Source organism: Pezoporus occidentalis, unplaced genomic scaffold, assembly GCF_034315485.1.
Source record: "Pezoporus occidentalis ecotype Australia unplaced genomic scaffold, CSIRO_AGI_Poc_V1 ctg182, whole genome shotgun sequence".
NCBI classification, from domain to species: Eukaryota; Metazoa; Chordata; class Aves; order Psittaciformes; family Psittacidae; genus Pezoporus; species Pezoporus occidentalis.
The window spans coordinates 1,633,392-1,654,392 of record NW_026913662.1 but is presented as its reverse complement, the minus strand read 5'-3'; the positions used below and the strand labels follow the sequence as shown (position 1 = coordinate 1,654,392).

At 39.8% G+C, this 21,001-nt stretch overlaps 1 protein-coding gene across 1 annotated transcript; it reads right to left on the bottom strand.

The window, feature by feature from the left end:
• Nucleotides 1-461: 461 nt before the first annotated feature.
• Nucleotides 462-20,335, bottom strand: NDUFA9 (NADH:ubiquinone oxidoreductase subunit A9). Its single transcript, XM_062615537.1, has 11 exons — nt 20,198-20,335; nt 15,875-16,045; nt 15,024-15,121; nt 14,741-14,832; nt 11,685-11,826; nt 10,506-10,608; nt 9,756-9,823; nt 9,524-9,600; nt 4,803-4,898; nt 2,754-2,820; nt 462-740 (listed from the first exon to the last, which is right to left on the bottom strand). The coding sequence occupies exons 1-11, from the start codon at nt 20,253-20,255 to the stop codon at nt 570-572; spliced, it is 1,143 nt and encodes a 380-aa protein (XP_062471521.1). The 5' UTR covers nt 20,256-20,335; the 3' UTR covers nt 462-569.
• Nucleotides 20,336-21,001: the final 666 nt, after the last annotated feature.

Below are 21,001 nucleotides of genomic sequence, written 5' to 3'. Positions count from 1 at the left end.
CGTAATAACTTGTTTACATGTCTGATTGACACTTCTTGACCTTAAAAACAGCTTTTGCCATTTTGGTTGGTATATTCTACCCGGGCTGGGCTCAGTTCAGAAAACAAAGCTCAGAAGAGTCAAGAACTTAAAACTGGTCTTTATCTGAGAGCTCATAAACTGAATAGGTGGCAGTACCAGCAATCCCTGTTGGAAAGACCATATTCTAGGTGACATAGTCCTGAACTACAATGTTCTTCAAATCACTTGAGCACCTACTGAAGAAGAGTGACATGTTTACTTTGAGAGCCAAAGGAGAAACTGGCTCATGTTAAGACACATTCCCTCTAGTCCCAATCTTCAAAATATTTTAATGTTCAGCAGCTAAGCAACAATATGCAATTTATTTGCATGACCTTTTAAAGAGAAAAACTGCATTTCAATGACAGACTTCCATAACTGAAAAGACAACACCAGTGAAATATAGTTTACGTGATTAATGTATTTTACTCCGTATGTACACAGTTCTCCAAACAAACTGGATCATAAAATGCAGTTTAACAAGTGTCAAGAAACCACCTTATCAGCTGTTACACTGGACAGGTCTTAGCTGGTTTTGCTTCCTCTAGCTCAGCGTCCAACCAGCGGAATCTGCGGTGACGGCGCAGAACTTCAATGGCTTTGTGTTCTAGAGGCGTTGGTTCAATACCCAGGTCTTCCAAACCAGGAAGGTCAGGAAATTTCATGTCTGTTGTATGAAACTTTAAGAAGAAAGGGGGGGGAGGGGGAAGAGGGAGGAAAGAAGAAAAAAAGTAACTGACTTGATGGAATAAACAGCATTACACCCAACACAATCTAGGGCACACTAAAAAAAAGTATTGTGTACTTACGCCTCCTATCACCTTTTTTCTTTTATGGAAACAAAGTAGTATAAATCCACAGTACTAGAAACATTTTAGTATGCCTCAAAACAATTTTCTACAAATGGCAGCCCTTGGGAGATTCTACTACAGTTTTAAGGCTGCTGGTTTAAGAATGCTTCCCCCAAGAAAGAACGCTGCAATACAACACACTGCCGCATCCTGTAGTAGATCTAATGACCTATTCAAACACAAATGTGGACTCAGCCAACTGTGTGTCAGTCCCAGTTCCTTGACTGCTTTTGGCTCAGTGTCTTCCTCCGGAAATACGAAAAGATTCAGTGTGGCCCTACAGAACTATGGCATAATTACACAAGGTATTGTGTACCAAATGTAATTCGACCGGAGACACAGATGTTCTGCATCCAGCAAAAAGTCTTTCAGGCTTCAGATTTAGATTCAGGAATAAATAGCAGTGAGATATCCAGAAAGTGTCTTCATTTTTTTTTTTCCATTAGGTGCACACTATCAGGAAGATTACTGCATTGCAACCACAGAATCAAGCCAAACTTGTAAGTGCATATTTGAACTGCAATTATATACATTCTGCTTTGTCAAGAAAATGTACTTTGAATTATCACCTTTGGTAGGTTGTTTTTCTCTGTTCATGGTTTAGAACAGGGTCCTGTACAGAACAAATATTTAAGTCCATTACCATATTCACAACACATACGACCTATGTCTTAGAAAACAGGGATTTCTCTTATGCTGTTATTCCTTGAAAGGTCTTCAAAAGTCAATCACATCTAATTTTGTGTAGATTACTTAAGGATGAAAAGCTGTGAGAGAGGAACAATCAAGACACAGAAGTGACATGGGGAAACTCTCTTACACTACCAATGCTATAGCTAACTGCAGTAGTTTTAATGATTTGGATGAAACATATCTCTAGAAACTACAAAGGCAGCTAGAAGGAAGGAGATGTTAGATCTACATCCTGGGTAAATACAGACAATAGAACTATGATGCCAACTCTCTCAAGTATGGGGGATGAGTCAGTGGTTTTGGGGGGGCACAGAATTACACTAGACTGTAAGTTTACCTCCTTTATTACACATACTATCCACAGCTTTCCACAATTATTTCCAAACAGAATAGGAAACCAGTTTATTTCACAGATGGAGAAATATAACACAGGAATTAATTGCTTATAGCTATTCAGTAAGCAGTGCTAAGTATAAGACTCAGTTCCCTGAGATTCATGGTAGTACTCTATCTCAAATTAATTTGGGGAAAATCAGGTCAAAATAAGTTATTAATACTGCAGCATCACAAAGACATTAGAGTTCCAACTCTGCAAAATAGTTGGGAGAGTACCTGCAACCTTCAGAGAGCAGCAAGCTCAGAGACTGTCAGAGTACATGACTATCTTTGCTAACTTACACATATGCCAACAGTTTTGACATTAATACTTGCTAAATCCTACTTTTTCCTCACTTGCGGTTGGTTTTTGCAAGTTATTCCTCCACCCCCACTTAGACACTGAGAAGTCAGGAATAAACATAAAGCTGCAACATGTTCACAAGAAATGCACTCTAGAATTTGAGCTGTATCCAGCATTGTCAATTCAGCTTGTTAAAAACATCATTATCTGGATGGTGTAAATTATTTTAATGCATCTAGAGGTACATAAACTCACTAGTTACATAAAAGTGGGGAGTACATTCATACATACATTTCACAGTATCCAAACAGTCTGAAAGTCTTTATAATCAAATTCTAGCCGCTGAACTGAAATTCAACACCATATGACGTACACACATTTCAGCACTCTTTGAATGCAAAACTACAACTGCAAGTTACAAACACACAAAACATTTTCCAAGAAGAATTTGTGGATTGTCTTACACTTACCCGGTCCACTTTGTCTCGTGTTAACCACGGTTCAAACGGATTCATCTCAAAGAATCTTGCAATTAAACTGTCATTAGAAAGAGTATTACACAAGCATAGTCATTATCCAGATGCACAAAAGAAAACAAGAACTGGTAAAAATATTTCGCACTTAACAGACTGTGAGCAAGAGCGTGTTCTGTAGCTGTTCTCACAAGCTATTAATTCATTAGAGTAGTGAACGTGCCAGCCAGCAAGTTCTTAGTTGTGCTTCTGGTAACTTCAACTGTTTGCTACTGAATTATTCGGTCTCCTTTTCCTTTGGAAGGGAATGGAGGAGCAGATATTTAAGTAAAAATGAGTGTTGCTGGGTAGGGAAAGTAAACCTCCATATCCAACTCCCCACACACCAGAGGGTTCAGTCTTGCCCCTGCCTTTCATCCGAACTCTGTTCCCTAGTAGTGTAGGCCGTAATCCAACTAGTCACAAAGTTTGAGTCAATGCCTCCATGAGAAAACATGCTTGCTGACAACTGAGTTAGTTAACAGCCGTACAAACAAGATGATGGAATCAGGAACAATCTGCATCTATTAAAAATTATGAGGATTAGTATATATTTGCAGTTTAGAGAAATTAAGTTTCTCTTGAAAGAAAGAGAATATGGCAGAGAAAGTAAAATAATGCTACAGCTCCTCCCCAGTGTCTTGGGACCAACAGTATTTATTCGAGATAGAATCTCTTTCTGGAGTGGTCACCTGGCAAATTAGGGTTACTAAGCTACTGCACAAAACTAGGCTTTCAGATGCACTCTTTTCTCAAAAATACGAAATACTACCTAGTTTAGCCCATTAACATGAACTTCAGCAAATGTGACTAAAACTAATAAGCACCTCAACAGTAACTTTTTAATAAGCTGCTCTGTGTCAGCTTAGCCACACTGCGCTGATGCCTCTACAGCCAGTTCAGATCAGACACAACAGTTTCAGATGTTCTAGCATTATTCATCATCAGTTACATGAATTATATTAGAGGAGTGAGTCCTATTAGCTGATTGGTAGGAGGGTTCTTTTTTAGCTGGTGACTTTTTTAGCTTATTAGCTCTCATTGTACTGAAACTGAGGAGGACCAGCACCCCAAACGTTAACACATCTCAACCATGCTGAGGTCAGCTTCTGAAATGGCGTTTACTATTTGAGGTAGTTCTTCAAAAGTATATGATTATGCCTTAAGGACTATATCCAGGCTGATTTATACTGCACATCTTCATGTGCTATTACTCAGTAGCTGCAATTGAGCATATAAGCTTCTATGTGGCCTCTGAGGCCAAAACGCACAGCTGCAGAAGCTCAGTGCATGTGAACAGAGCCTTCGCAATCCATCCACTGCAGTCAACTGAAGTGATGCTACACCTTTCCTTTCTTATCTCCCAATTCACTACCATCTTCTAAAGATGTTACTGCCCTTATATAGCAAACAGACAAAGAAATGCTTGCTCACAACTGCACTGCTCAAATTTCCAATCCAAGATCTCAATACAAACTTACCTCCAACCTGGGCTCAAATCACTACAAAGGACTGAACTAGATGGTCAATCATTACCCATACCCACCTTTACCCCAACTCCGCTTCCAGGGAAGCAATGCTAACTAGACTGGAAGAACAGCCGACAGTAGCAATACCTTAAGCTGCTGCTGAAAAATCCGTCAGGGCTTATGGTCAGTAACATACACACAGATTTTCCCTGTGGTGTTACTATAAATTTGTTTAGTTTGTTACTGATTGTCCCAGCTTAGGACCTTTTGCTACTTGTTGACTCAGCAAAGCCATTCAGTAACTCTGGACTAAATAACTAAGCTTATTACAAGTATACATTTCACACACTAGCTCATCAAACAGAGGCCTGTGCCTGAGCTGAAGACTCAAACCTAGCTAACAAGTATCTAGAGAAAGCCAGTTTCTACAATCCTACCATGTTAAATAACAACTGGCAATATTAATTAACCAACAAAACAGACATTTATGCTTCCGTGGTGGATCCCAAGTTCTTAGAGAAAGAAGGGTCCCACTTACTGGTAGAGAGGACGTGGAAGCGGATACGGAATAAAGGTTCGAAAGGAAACCGCGTAGATGTATTCTACCATGTCGTACAGGAAATACCGGTTAGGTCTTAAAGAAAAAGCAACAAAAATTATAGGTAATTTAGGTGTACTTGAATACTTGCACCAACAGACAAAAATTTTAAAGCCCTCCACCCCCAAGCCTACCAAGGGCCTGCTTCCTTCAATCTAAACAATTTGACAGATATGTCATTTTCCTCACAAGAGACAGATTCTGGCTCTCCAGATTCTGTACTGTTTAAAATAAAGAACGATTAAGTTAGAAAAACATATAATCTGACATCAGCAATGGTAACAGTGCAAGTCACAAACTGCAAAATTGTTTCATCACTGGATTTGAAAGCAAACTGCACAGAGGTCAAAGGAGGTGATCCTGCCCCTCTACACTGCTCTCTTGAGACCCCACTTGGAGCACTGTGTGCAGTTCTGGCATCCCCATTATAGAAGATGGAGCTGTTGGAGCAAGTCCAGAGGAGGGCCACAAGGATGATCAGGGGGCTCGAGTACCTCCCGTATGAAGACAGGCTGAGAAAGTTGGAGCTGCTCAGCCTGGAGAAGAGAAGACTGCTTGGAGAACTCACAGCAGCCTTCCAGTATCTGAAGAGGGCCTATACGGATGCTGGGGACGGACTCTTCATCAGGGCTGTAGTGACAGGATAAGGAGCAACGGGTTTAAACTTAAACAGGGGAAGGTCAGGTTACATATAGGGAAGAAGCTCTTCCCTGTCAGGGTGGTGAGGCACTGGAACAGGTTGCCCAAAGAAGTGGTAAAAGCCCCAGCCCTGGAAGTGTTCAAGGTCAGGTTGGACAGAGCCCTGGGTGACATGGTCTAGTGTGTGGCGTTCCTGTGCATGGCAGGGAGTTGGAACCAGATGATCTTAAGGTCCTTTCTAACCCAAACCCCAAACAATTCTATGAGTCTATGTATTCTACCATGTCATACAGGAGGTATCGGTTAGGTCTGAAAGGCTGGTACCCAGCAAGCACTGGGAAGGGGTAGCTTATGTGGAGAGGTCGGGGCTGCCTCATGCTGGGGACAGCCAGCTCCAACAGACCCACCAGAGGGCACAGCTGAGCCCCTCAGACAAGAGGTGGCACCTCTCGGAAAATGTATTTAAGGAAGGACAAAAATGCCACAAAGGCCCAGAGAAGTGAGAAAAGGAAGCGTGATAAACAGCCCTGCAGACATCAAGGTGAGAGCAGGCACCTAAGCAGAGATTCCCATGCAGCTCATGAAGAGCCCATGCTAAAGCAGGTTTTTCTTGAAGGGCTGCAGCCTGTGAAAAGGCCCAGGCTGGAGCTGGGGGAAAGTGTAAAGAAGTTGGAACAACAGGAAGGAACTGTTATGGACTGACTACATAACCTGCTGTTGCCCATAACCCTGCGCTGCACAGGGTGAGGGGGTAGAAGATTCAAGAATGAAGGACTGAAGTTGAGCCTGCGGAAAGGGTGGAGGAAGGGAGGTAGTGTTGGTTTACTATTTTTTTTAATTTATTTTACACTATTCAAATCTATTTAAATTGGCAAGAGATAAAATTAAGTTTTCTCAACTTGAATGTGTTCGGCCCATGACATAAGTGGGAAGCAACCTCCCCCTTTCTTTATCTCAACCCATACATCTTTCATGCAATTTTCTCCCACTGTCCTGTTTAGGAGAAGTGAGTAGCTGAGTGGGCATCTGGCTGCTGGCCAAGGCTAACCCACCACAGTTATACTGAATAAAGTGTGTTCTTAGTCAAAACTAAGAATGAGAGAACTGCAGAATCAGCTAGGTTGGAAAAGACCTTTAATATCAAGTCCAACCGTCACCCCAGGACTGCCAAGGCCACCACTAAACCATATCACTGAGGACCTCATCTACACAGTCTGTGAACACTTCCAGGGACGGTGATTCTACCACCTCCCTCAGCAACCTGTTCCAATGCCTGAGCACCCTTTGGGAAGAAATTGTTACTAATATCCAATCTAAATGTCCCCTTGTGCATCTTGAGGCTGTTACCTTCTGTCCTATCACTTGTTACTTGGGATAGACCACCACCTCACTACAACCTCCTTTCAGGCAGTTGTAGAGAGCAATAAGGACCCCCCTGAGCCTTCTCTTCTCCAGACTAAACAACCACAATTCCCTCAGCCGTTCCTCATCACACTTGTGCTCCAGACCCTTCAACAGATTCATTGCCCTTCTCTGGACCCGCTCCAGCACCTCAATGTCTCTTCTGTAGTGAGGGGCCCAGAACTGAGCACAGGATTCAAGGTGTGGCCTCACCAGTGCTGAGTACAGGGGGATGCTCACTGCCCTGGCCCTGCTGGCCACACCAGTGCTGGTACAGGCCAGGATGCCACTGGCCTTCTTGGCTGCCTGAGCACAACTGGCTCATGTTCAGCTCTGAAAGTCAGCACTTCCAGGTCCTTCTGTGCTAGAGTATGACTTACATATGCAAAACTTCACACAGCCCAAAAATCCAAGCCTATGATACAAAGAACACGAATTACAGTTTGATAAACCCAAGACCTCAGAGATATCAAGGTCTGAGGTTGCATGCATGAAAAATGACATGTACTTCAAAAAGAACAGCAGTACTAATGACCACAAACAGAATTTGTTGATAAACACTGGAAAAAAACAGAAACCCAAATTACTGCTACTTGAGCTTGTAAAAGCAAATTAGGAAAAAAACTTTGTAATGGATACACTTAAAGGTAGGTCAGCGTATTTGGCAGAATTCAAAAGAATTCAACACTTGAAACTTTGTATGAGCTTCATACAGGCGGCTGGATTACTGGCTGACATATAAGAATATACATTATAGCCAAACGTAAAAATGTGAAAATAAACATACATACTGTTTGTTCCTTTACAAATCAGCAAACATCAACAATACAACTTCACCAAGAATAGAACTTCACACGAAAGTTTCATTACATTAACCACAATACTAGAAGATAGCAAGCCCTAGCGAGCATTAACATTCAAGGCAGAAGATTTAATGAGTGGAGGAAGCAAAACCAGTGCCACAAAGGAAAGAGGGGAACAGGTAAAAAACCACTAGCTGCCACAGTTAAAACTCTATTCCACCACATAGCAGGAAGGAAAAAAAACCCCACCCAGAACATACAGATTTAGTCAAGGGTTATGCTGCAGAGTTCCTTTGGTTTTCCAACACTGATTTGGATCTTTGGTTTAGACCAAAGTCTTTTCAGTCACTGCTATGTGCCTGAAACTGTATTCCTTGCAGTGACAGTCTGGCATCCTCGTTTGAATTCCTGCCTCCGAAACCTGGTAACTGAACTCCTGGCCTTCAGTAAATTGCCAAAATATAAGACTTGAAAACTGCAAGAATACATACAAAGTCTAGGCAACCGCCCTCCCACTTGGCTGCAAACAGTGCTTTGTTTTGTGTGCAGTTCTCAATTTCTCCTGCAGTTGGTGCAGTTGTTTTTGTGAGACAAAGATGAACCTAAAAGCAGGCGCCTCTCCTTCCTTTTGTGGCAGGCAGCTTTGAACACACATTGACCCATCTTCAAGTTGCCCCAAGAGATACCATAGTCACTCAAATAAGTATATTCATCACAGTTTGCGGTTTTGCCTTAGTTGTGTCTGACACCTACATATGTATTCTCTTTGATAAAAAATTAGGTTTGAATGGCTGTAGCATTCCCCTTGTTTCCACTTGTCCTTTAATGTGACACTTCGTATCATCCCTGTGATTTGAAAGCAACCTCAAGTTCCTTAACCTTGTTGTTATTGTCCCTTCCAGACCATTGGTAGCTTCTTTCTCTTATTTTGCTAGTTTCTAAGCAGAAGCTCCTCAGCATGACCCAAAAGAATTTGAAGACCTGCTTGGTGCCTCTTCCCGAGCATACAGCACACCTAGCATAGCTACCAGGATAACATCTTCCTCAACAGCTCAGTGACAGCACTGAAGAAAGTGAAATCACATGAGTAAAAACACAGACCAGCAATGATCTCTGCTTTACAGGAATAAAGAGCTGTCACTGCAACAGTGTCACAAAACAGAAAAAAAACCACAATCTCAGATAAGCCTTTTGCAAAATCAGATACTAGGCACATTTTCAGTGTATAAGAGGGAGAAGACAGAGATACGCATGCAATAGGAAAAAAAAAAAGAGTTCAGCATCATTTACACCTTGACTAATTAGCAACTGTTTATCAATAAAGCTAATGTTCCTTTTACCACATATGTTAGATGAAGACCAGTTCCAGTGCTTATGTTAGAGCATCAAAACATGGACCCATTACCTTGGCATCTGCCATGTTGTTTATTCTTAATGCTAATGACCTATTCTGACTTGGAGCTTGTGTACACAAAAATATTCCAAGAGATCCACTGTCTCTATCTGTTCTAATTCCAGGTGGCTTCCACACAACTTTAGCATAATTTTCTCCAAATCCACGTTGTCTAGGGTGTTTCCCAAGACTGCCTATTTCTTTGTGTGCATGTACATAACATTAAATGCAGCGGGGCCCAAACTAGGATTTTCAGAGTACTCACAATAACAGCTTGAGTCATTTTTCCTCCCAAAAAGGAGGTGGAATTTATTGTAGCTCAAACTGTGTGCATGGATGGAGAAATTAAATGTACTGTGCAGCATGCCAAAAAATGACACCAAAAAGAAGTACTTCAGTTAATTAGAATCAGAAAAGTAACCTACCCAGCCAAGGCATATGTTTTTCCTTTAGCATCAGGATCCTTAATTGTGTTAATAATTGCCCTTGCTACATCAACCACCTGTAAGAAACAAATTCAGACAATTACCAATAGAAAACAGGAATGCATGCACACACTCCTCTTTCAGAAGTGATTTACAGGGGGCAAAGTTAGAAAACCCAACACACATGCACACACAAAAGATTTGGGATTGTTTTGATTTATTCAAAACTTACATATACTGGTTGCTTCACTGTTTTTTTTCCCAGAGAAATAAGAGGCACACCACCAAACCAGCGCATGTCTGACAGAAAGACACATACATAACTTGAGAACAAAATCAGAACTCTTTCAGGTAAATAACCAATACATTTTGCACTACACCTGAGTGTTCATCTATTCTGAACACTGAGTTAGCCATTTTAAAAACATAAACTTGGAAAGAATTACCATCCAATTCCAGTAGCACTGTTTTCAACACAGTTTTCTCAACAGCAATGGCTGTATTTACTGTTTACTTACAGTGATTCAGACATATCTCAACTTTGCAAGATAGAAGCAGATTACATTCTATCCTGTCTAGCAATTTTGTCGGTGATACATCAGAATCATTACTGGTGCTTCTGAGCCAAGAACAGCTCAGGCTGATTTTTACATTTGAGCATTATACCATCTTGAAAAATTACTTTTAGGGATAACTATTTTGAGGGTTAAGATGACCAGATCTTAGCTCAGACCAAAGACAGAAAACAAAACTAAGAAAAACCACCCAAGAAACAAATAGCAAAGACTAACTAGACTCAGAAAGAATTCAGTCATGAGGTAAAAATTTATTACGTTTCCTATTACACACCTTCAGCTAATAAATACAGTATACTTCTGATAAAAACATACCTCTCTGCTTCTCAAAAGCAAATCACATTTTCCCTTTGTACTCTATAGGTAGGTATACAAATTGTACATGGTTTTATGATTTCAATACATACTTGCGTAATGATTGAGAAATCGGTCCTCCCTCCCAAACATCTCAGAGGGCTTCAAAATTATAGCATCTGGAAATTCTTCCCTCACTGCTTTCTCTCCAACAGCCTATCATTCAATTAAAATGAATACATTCATTAGATCCATTCTGAACAGACAAGAATGCCTTTTCAGAACATGATGCATCCTGACTACAGCACTGAAAGAAATGATACCATCAGTAGCCCAAAAATTATTTTTATCTGGCCATTTGATCTTTGAGATGCTATGCTAAAGGTCTCACAGAACATCCCAAAAGTCCCATCAACATGTAGATCATTTCTTGTACTCGAAATATAACACAGCCTCACTAGTGAAGTGACACAAATTTAAATTCAAAAAGAAAGAAGCCTAACCTAAATACTTTTCTTGCTTATATTAGATCAGAGCTTGGAAGAAAACAAAAGGTTTACATAAGCCCTACTACATTATAAGAACACTCCAAGAACTGCTTAAGTACAGTATGAAATTTCAGTGGCAGCTGTCTACTTTCCAATAGGTATGGTAATTACACTAAAGCTTACCTATACTATAGAGTTGTTACACGTTGAGAGCTACCAAATTTTAACTGTGTTGTTTTTTTAAAACGTTTAGAATGAAGACAAGGCAGAATACAATAAGCTCAAGCAAAACAAAAAATGTGGGACAACAGTTCTATTAAAAGGATAAAAATCAATAATAAAAAATTATACCACCTAATAGGGAAAAAAAAAGATACCAAAACTATAATCATGATATTCATCTGTCTCTGCACCATTCTTTTTGGCATCAACTACTTACTTTGCTAGGTCATTCCAGCCTTAGATGTTTAGGCCTGATATCTGATCCCAAACCATCAAACTCGTTCCTCTTTCTTAATGACAACAACTTTAAATGCAAAGATATTCAAGGACAGAAGAAAGGGTTTTCAGTAATATACGATCTATTTCCCTTCAAAGTACATGAAGTACTAAAGGGGATTTCTAGCTCTGATAATCACAGTAACTCAGAAATTCCTAAGCTGCAGAAAACATTCCATAGTAAATTCATTCCCCAATTTCCTTTGAACAGACCCAGCAGGAATAGATGGGGGGGGGGAACCAACAGAAAAAAAAAAAAAAAAAGGCATCTCTTGGAAAATATATTCAAAAGGATTCCAGACTTACTTTATTCCTGAGGTATTTGGAAGGACTCTTCATGCTAGCATTCAGGTGAGAGATATGAATAAACGTCTTCACACCAGCTTCCCTACTTATCTGCGCAATAGTTCTAGGAATATTTACAAATTCATCTTCAAAACCGAAGTTTCTAAATCAAGACAAAAACCAAATTTTACTTTAATAGCAATTATGGTATTACTTGAATTATTTCAAAAAAACCTATCTTGATGCTCACTGTTTCTAAAAAGGTTTCCTTTCATGAGGGACTCTTCAGGTAACAAAAACTAGAAACAAGTGAATTGCAAAGGTAAGCTTCAATTACAGCTTTAGTACTGTCTGCTTTTTCACCTGCTAACATTAAATCAATATGAAAAATCCTCTTGCCCACTTGTCGCTGACAAACAGAAAGCTCTTTCCAAGTGAAAGCAGGTTTGTTTTGTTTTTTTAAAGAGAACTGCTGCATCTTGAAATCTGAGCAAAGTTGTCTTTTTACACCTGCTTTGTTCAAAATTTGACTTGATTTGATGCACTCAAATACTCTACAAAGGAGCTCAGAAATTCTTAGCAGCCTTAGTTTGGTCAGATGCACTGCAGAAGTAGACAAAACCAGACCACAGAATACACAGGTGCTTATGTAAATTGAAAATTTTACACTGACAGAACAATTAGAACCATTTCATAGCAGCTGTAAGGGACTTCAAGGAGAAACATGAAGAAAGAATGACTTCACTAACTTTATGGCATTCAAGGGGCCTAAAGTGGGGGGTTCAACTATTAATCTAGTTTGGCATCTGATCAAGAACCATACAGAAGCTCTGTCTCTAAGCAGAACTAACACTATAGGCTGGCAACAATCCCAAAATTGTTTCCAACTATCCCAAGACTGCAAGAAAGAGAATTAACTTCTCACGTCTTTATATTGTCCTTGTAAGCACCCTGCTCCATCCTTTCCATTTTCTTTGGGTAACAAACATCTTGTCCAAATGCCTCTCTCTCTGTCCTTATCTACTCCCACAGCTCTTCAGATCCCACTGGAGTCTAAAGAAAGCCTTAAAAATAAAAAGTTATTTTTGACCCTTCAATAACTAATCTGATCCTGGGAACCATCACTCCTGTTCCACACACAAAAATAGATTTTAGAAACATACAAGAACAAACAACATCCCTCCTGTAACTATGGAGTTTTCAAACAACATAGTATACACAGATGAGACTGTAAACTAATACTAGGCAAGGAGGAAAGTATTTAATGGCAGACTTCACTTTTTTTGACTGATCTCTACTTCTAACCTTACCTTTTTCATAGACTTTGGGATGATTACAATATTTAGTCTGACCTTGTGTTTAACGGAGCACAGAATTTATATCAGGGTTCCAGAACTACCACTGATACCAAGATATATAAAATAACTTAAGAACATATGTGCAATACAGTGGTAAGGTATGGAACATCCAAAAGCCTTTAACATGTACAAAGATTCCTTGCATTTGAATCTACTGAAACTGACCAGAGTGACAAATTTGGGGGATTTTTAACTAGAATGAAACTTTTGCTGTTGTCGCCACACTTCCTTTCAATAAGAAAGAAAACCTCCCTTACACAAATCATACTTTTTACGCAAATCCAGACATTTTAAAGGGGCCAGTACACAAGAAACACTTAGCTGAAAGATAAACAGATACCACAGTGTCCTTGGGCCAACTGTACAGGCTTTCTTTTCTTTCCTCACTTCCACATTACAAAGAAACGTCTCCTGTTTTGACAGCAATTAGCATTTGAACCCTTACATTCGTAATTCAGCAACAGCGCAAACAATCTTGGCAAGCTGTTTTGCACATTTTTACCTTTATCTCAAAGAGGAAGATTCAAAGTTCAAAAAAACTTGTCAGATGCACAAGACTTAATTTAGGTTTGGTGGGCTTTTCCCATAATAAGCTTTGTTATAGACTCTAACAGTGGGACAAGGAGCTAAGTGACTATCAGAAAAAAAAACAGTTCTACAAACTTGAATGCAAAATCAAAGCATCTCCCAGAACTATGTATGATATTTCACTAGATGAGAAACAGCTGAAACAGCGAGTCTGTTGGCAAGCACATATTTTAGGAAAAATAACTGTACACTATGAGACTACTAATTCTATTAATACAATTTGACTATTAATTCTGCAATTTGAACATCAAATGACTTCACAAAAAAAAAGAGCAACAAAGGCATTAGACTTGTAAATGTAGATGAAACTGATGTCTGCATTTGTTTCTGCCTACTACAACAGCAAAATTATGTACCCTATAAAGGCAAATCACACAACTAATGACATTTTGTCTGGCAGTTCTGAACAAGGCTTTACACAAAGTAGATATAATTGCATGCACACACGAAAAAATCCCAAATGCACATTAGGCTATTACAGGTATTTTCAACCTAAAACAAACACAGGATTTTTTTATGGATCTCAAAAAGGAACTATTTTAAAAAATTATTTCAAAAAAAATGCTTATGTAGCTAATAGTGTTTGTGCCAAAATTCTAGCAAGGAATTACGTTATTAATCTTAGAGAGTCTTAATTAGCTATTCCTGTTTATTAACATTTGCCAGAGAATAGGAAAAAACTTGATCACAGCTTATTCTAGTAGGCTACAATTCTTCACTATGCCAAAGTGACAGGATGAACGTCCACTTCTGTAATAATGTAAATATGAGCTGACAGAAACTAGTGAGCCTCTGTCAGCCATAGGAAGGCATCCATTAAACATCTGTAAGGTGTGTGAAAACAGCACATAGAACTCTCTGGCAGAACAAAAGCTGTAGGCCAAAAAATCATAGAAAGAATGCACTTTTCAAAAGCAGATCATAACCAGGACTTTAGTTAATAATTTAAAGAAATAGAAGAACTTTTATATAAAAATTTTCAGTTTTGCCTTTCCATAAAAGCCAAGTATAATGTCAGAGTCACTGCATACTGTATAAATGCTGGAAAATGCGGTTACAATGTCCAATACCTGGTGTAAATCTATCTATAGGGTGGGGAAAAAAAAAAAAAAAAAAAAAATGGAAAATTACTTTGTTTCCCACTCCTTTCCAATAAGATTAATGACCACATTGCTGTGTTCCACGGCTCTTCGGATAGAGTCTTTGTCCTTACAGTCCCACTCCTGTAACCAGAGCATCAAATGGGAAAAAGATGAGATAATGTGTAAATAGGCATAATCAAAGAAAGCTCTTTCACACCATTTCCATTTAGAGGCTAAACAATAGCTGGAGTTCTGACTTTAAGAATGATTAACAGATTTCCTTGTATAGCAATGGTATTGTATTTGATCTAAAGCCAAAGCAAAAGGCTTACCAAGAAGAGAAGTTGCCCCAGGTCACCCATGGGCCGCAGATACATGAGGTCATACTGATCACAGCGATAGGGGATGATTACTTGAGATCCAATGCGACCTAAACATTCACAAAATAAAGTTTGACTTATCCTAAACAACTACATAACTTTAAGTAGATGAACTCCTGAATACACAAAACTTCCTTTTTCCCTGGCAGTAAAACACAACACAGATATCTTGAATAGCTATCTGCACGGCTAAAAGTAGAATAGAAGTAAATGTTTGAACCTACATCACTGGAATTCTTAAGCAAGGACACACTTGAGTATTTGGGCTTGTAAGACAAAATAGAGAAGCATGTATTAAGCTTGTTAACAACAACAAAAATCAGAGCATGTGCTATAAATATATTACAATACCTAAAAATGTGTCACATCTAAGGGCATTTGCATTTTTTAAGTTGTATGGAAAGGGGAAAGAAAAAAAGCAATAATTGTTATCTAAAACTTGAACTCAAACGGATTATTTCAAAGAATCCCAAATTCCTAGAATGTCCTAATAAGGCCAAAACAGAAAAAGTCAAATATGTGTTGTACCTCTCCTCAGAAACAGTTGACTCAGAAATAGTACTTTTAGGAGAATAACTTATTTTAACGACTTTAATGGTTGTTCTAAAGCTTCTAGATTTCCTAGATTAAAACAGTTTTCACTAATTGCCATATCTTGACACTTTAATAGACCAAACACTACAGAAGCATCACACTGTTAAGATCCAAAGTGCCAGAGATTTCTAGATTACCCTGCAACCTGAAGAAAAATTAGAGTGTTTTTTGTTTGTTTTTTTTTAATTAGTACTCCTGGGGAACATTACCTAAACGATTGACAACATATCGCCCTAGGAAACCTGTAGCCCCAAAGACAGTGGCCACAATGCCACTAACAGATGATCGTCCACTTCTTCCATGAGGGATCAATGCATGATGAACTCGGCGGTTCTGCTGCAACACAGATGGTGCTGCAGCTACCACAGAAATGCCAGGGCCTACAACACAAAACGGAAGAGAGCATGTGACATAAGCTAAAAGTTAGCAGTCTCAAAATACAGTTAATGTTATTTCTCTTGTTACAGATCCATTTTCTCTAATCTCCCGCAGCAACATTTCCCATGTCAAGACTCCTGAGAGGCTATTTCAGAGACATCTGGATAGGTCAGAGGACAGCAGCCTTGAGGGAGCTGTTGGTAAAGACCAAACTAAGATATACAAAAGGAGCAGACTAAGGCTACTGGTTCCTAAACAGTAAATAAAGCTTTACTAGCTAGAATTAGCACTTGATGTACAAGGTGAAGTACAGAGGTTAATCAAATAAAGAACACTTGCTACAGGCAGGTCCCACCCAAGTACATCCACATCCTACTCCCAGATCTCAGAACTGAAAGACAAAAAACTCAACATCACTCCAGATGCAGTTAACCAGACTTTTCATCTCGGTCTAAATATATCAGACCCAAATGCTGGAAGAAGCAGCAACTCTCCTGTATCATAGCTCTGAGTGAAGGGAAATGAAGAGAAGAGATTCAAAGAGACAGATTCATGATGCAAAGAGCACTGCCTTAAAGCTGTTCCTTTTCTCAAGAAGCTATGAAAACATGAAAGCCATGAAAATATGACATCACTAGAATATTCACAGAAATTGACAAGGTCACTCCAATAGGGATTTTGAAAAGAAGAAACATATGTCCTCTCCAACCACATTACCTAAAAGCAAGAAACAAACTGCTAGTAAAAGATTTCAGAAATTAGAAGTGTTTTAGTGTAATTACATGTGCATGCTCACAGGAAGAAAGGAACAGATGAAAGACAGAGTGCATGAACACACTACAGACATCTGACTGTTGACAAGAGATCATAAGAGCTGTCATTGGAAAACCAGCCTGAGGATATAACAGAAATTAAGTAACTGACCCTCCAACTCTTAGTAAGTCATGGTCATAAGCATTTTTTGGAGAAAGATAAGCAAGTTTAATCTCACAGAAATCCAAGTGTCAAGAACCATAATGAAAACAAGATTAGTGTTTGATATCAGAATGACAGATGCATTAAGGAACAAAACAAAATCCCACTTGTACACTGAAGGAGTACGTTTTATTCCAATATGGTTAGGTGTTACCAGTTGCACTGTGGCACTGGTGTAGCCATGATGAAAAGGACCAGTGATGTTTGAACATACATTACAGTTCATTAGATCAGCTGATATAATTCAAACCAGAAAATTCAGCAAGATTTCAGTGCCTGAAGGTGTTTCTCCATCTAAAAGTCTGTCTATCCCTCTTCTCTCTATAACTCACAAATTAGAATAATAAAAGAAACCACATCCCAATTTTGTCCTGAAAGGTAGCTTGACACTCACTTAGCTAGAGCAATCACACATATTGTACTTACCAAATTAATATATTATGCCTAGAAAATATACTCAAATATTACCAATACAAACTTCAAGTAGGTATATGACTTCCTAAAAACAGTTCCTACAAAACAGAGCTAAGCTCAGGAACAGTTAAACTGGGCATGGTATCTGTCTTAAAAGTGGCAGATATGCAGGTCCTATCCATTACTGAAGCAGAGACCTTGAGATTAACTATGAGAAAAAAAAAAAAAAAGCAAAATATACACCATGATAAGCACCCATTAAGAAAAAAAAAAAAATCACACCATTTGTCAAAGATGTGCTGGAGTCTAAAAAAAGTACACACTCTGTGGCATCCAATTAATGTCTGAAAACCTAACATGCAGTTTTAAAAGTGACACAATATGTTCATATTAAACTTTAGAATACCTCAAAGAGAAATTTTAAGGAACGTGCCAACTCATCACTGCCACACTGACCATGCATCTTCACGTTCTGCTTTATCTATCATCATCTATCATTAATTTAACACTGCCCTCAAAAATCCTTGTGTATAATTCTGAGGAATGGCAGTGAAGGTGAAGCAGTCATTTCACTGGATTTCCAATACAGCATATATTAAAATGCATTATCGCACTGTGCTCACTATGTAATCTGACACAGGCTACAAAAACATACAGCCCATACCCTAGGTTTTCACCAGTTCAAAACTCCTGGAGAGGAGGGTTGCTTTTTATCTTTTTAAATGACAACAACAGAAAATGCATGCAAATGAAATCACTAGTGTATACTGAATACTCTGTACAGAATAAAGCCTGTAGCTATGTAACAGGTACCTGGACAGTGAAAATTAACCAAGCTCAGTACAAGCGCAAGCATAAAGGATAATACTGAGGGAGAGAGTTGAATGGTCTTGTTACCTTCATTCTTGTAGTGTTCTAACAACTAGGATTTTGTTACTTTTTTAGGAAAAGCAGACTTGTGGAAAAATGTTCTTTATAACCACCAGCAGCATTCCTTCAAGTATGCAAAAAGCTACATGGTATGCCGAGATACTGAAGAAGCGAGTTTGATGACCCATACTCCTCAGTACTTTGTTTACATATTCTCTTTCTAAAGGTTTGTAAAAAAAATAAAATAAAAATTACACAATATTGATATCAACATTCATATTTACAGAATTAACACTATCACTGTTACTTCTAGATAGGAACACATTTCAGTTCCTACAATATAAAACCTAAAAGCAACAAGATTTCAGTCCACTGTGAATACCTGTTGAAAAAAGCATTATTAAACCAATCAGCCCACATGAGAACGATTAAAAAGTTAATCTGAAAAAAAATTTAATATCTTTCAACCACTTTGCAGTTTCTTTGCTGTTATTTCTGCAAAATAATATTGGTGACTGGCTCTTCATGATGCTATCACTGCCAGACTAACAAATAACTCCCAATTAGTTTTGTATTCTCCCACCTTTTTGCACATACCTGTTGTCGTTTGCTTTATACTGTAACACCTTTAATGGTATACACCTCTTCTTGTTCCAAAAATGCACAAGATCTGTCACAAATTGACACCACAATATACGGCCACATGCCAAATGACTACTATTTTATGCTTTAAAAATAGGTTTAAAGGTATCTATGAGACTCAAAGAAAGCAGGATAGAGATCTTCACACTGATTCGTGAGTAAAGGACCTTCCACATGGTGTGGAAGCCTATCAAAATGCACATTGAGTAACTCATGGCTTAACATAGCCATACAGCTTTCACAGCCCATGTTGACACCTTCAGACTGAGCAGCACCGCTTAAAGTTCTGTGCTCCTGTATAACACTGACTTGTACCAGGATTCTTTCCCAGAATAGTACAGTAGGATTTCTTCACAAAACAGAATCTATTTGTCACTGAAAGTTTACTTTTACAATCCATATTTGAAGCTTATGAACACTCATCTGAATTTAATCTCAAATATCCACAGTAAACCAGAAAAATCTTTTTCTTGAAAAGACACATCTCTCCAATCTAAAGTATGTTAAAGTCCTTCCTCACCTTTATCAACCTACAAAACCTGTTTGCCATCTCCCACTTTGTTCAACAGAGGAGCATGTGCTGAATCAATTTAACTATAAATCATAGAATCAGACTGGTTTGGGTTGGAAAGGACATTAAGATCATCAAGTTCCAAGCCCCTGCTGTGAGCAGGGACACCTCACCCTAGACCATGTCATACGAGACTCTGTCCAACCTGGCCTTGAACACTGCCAGGGATGGTGCATTCACTACTGCTTTGGGCAACCTGTTCCAGTGCCTCACCACACTCAAGGGCAAGTTCTGTTTTGGCATCAAAGGCCAAAATACAAGATTTAATATAAGTCTGATACTTGAGCATGCTTATAAACCATGGCCAAAATGTCAAGGTCACCTAAAAAATCATAAAAGGAACTTACACTTTTAACCAATGGGGCATTTCATTTGCTGAAATTTAACAGTTCCGATGACACAACTTACTGTACAGCTTACACCGCACAGCTTGAGCCAATCCCACCTTTGGGCTGTAAACTCCAGCTCCCTAAAGAAAAGGAAAGCAGAAACCCGACCTTTCTGCAGCAAACAGTTTTATCAGCCAGCTGCTTTTCAGACGCTGCCTTGTGAGCTCCTCGCCCCGCTCTACACCGAGAGCAGAGGTGTAGAGCGAGCAAGCGGCTGGCGTAGTGACACCCAGGCACGGAGCGCAAGAGCAGCCTAGCCCGCGGCACAGGCCCTCGGCAGCGGTGACACTCACCTGCCCTTGGCAACAAGAGGCTGCGAGGAGCCCGAGCGCAAAGAGACACGGCCGCCATCTTGCTTTACCCACCTCCCCTCACGCCGACGGCACACGAATAGGGACAAACCTCGTCAGTGCGCCTGTAGTTCTCTGGGATGCGGGAGTGCGCATGCGCGGGCACGTCCGCCAGAGTGCGCGTGCGTGTCGCGGGGGTGCGCTGGGGCTCGCTGGGGTTCCCCTCTCCGGCGGTTGCGCTATGTCCTCGGCCGGCCCCGCCGAACAGGGGTGCTATCAGCCGTACCCCCGAGTGCTGGGCTGGGGCTAAGCCGGCCCGTCAGGGACGAGGGGGGGTGTTCGGGGGCGGGATGTGGTGTGGTGAGTGTAGTGTGGGCCCGGCTGGGGAGGGATGCTTGAGGTAGACTGCTCTGGAGGGTGGGATGGAAGCACTTCGAGAGAGGGATTTCGGGGGAGGATGACCCCCAACGCATGCAGGTGCATTTGAAGCTCCCAGAGTGAAATACTGATTAATGTCTACGGGAACTGCTGTTTCACAGGTCTTTTCACCTCCTCATTGCCCATCTGAGTGGGAAACGAGCCAAGCCCTACAATTAAATGACAGTAACTTTGGCCACTACTGAGCTGCACTGATTGAAAACGTTTCCAGTAACTTGTGCCTTGAATTACCTGGCCTCGTTAAATTTGCCTTAAGAAGGGATTAATTTTACGATTACAGCCACGCAGCCACTCTAGAAATTCCTAACCCCCTCTGTCATCCTGGATCTCCAGCGTTTCCCTGGGACTTCCTCCCTGAAGCGAGTGTTG

Coding starts and splice junctions, on each gene's coding strand:
- NDUFA9 (XM_062615537.1), bottom strand. CDS start 20,255: ATGGCGGCCGTGTCTCTTTGCGCTCGGGCTCCTCGCAGCCTCTTGTTG. Junction 11,827..14,740: donor GGAAAGGAGTGGGAAACAAA/GTAATTTTCCAT, acceptor GTCTTGATTTAG/AAACTTCGGTTTTGAAGATG. Junction 4,899..9,523: donor AAAACATATGCCTTGGCTGG/GTAGGTTACTTT, acceptor TTTTTCTTTAAG/ACCTAACCGGTATTTCCTGT.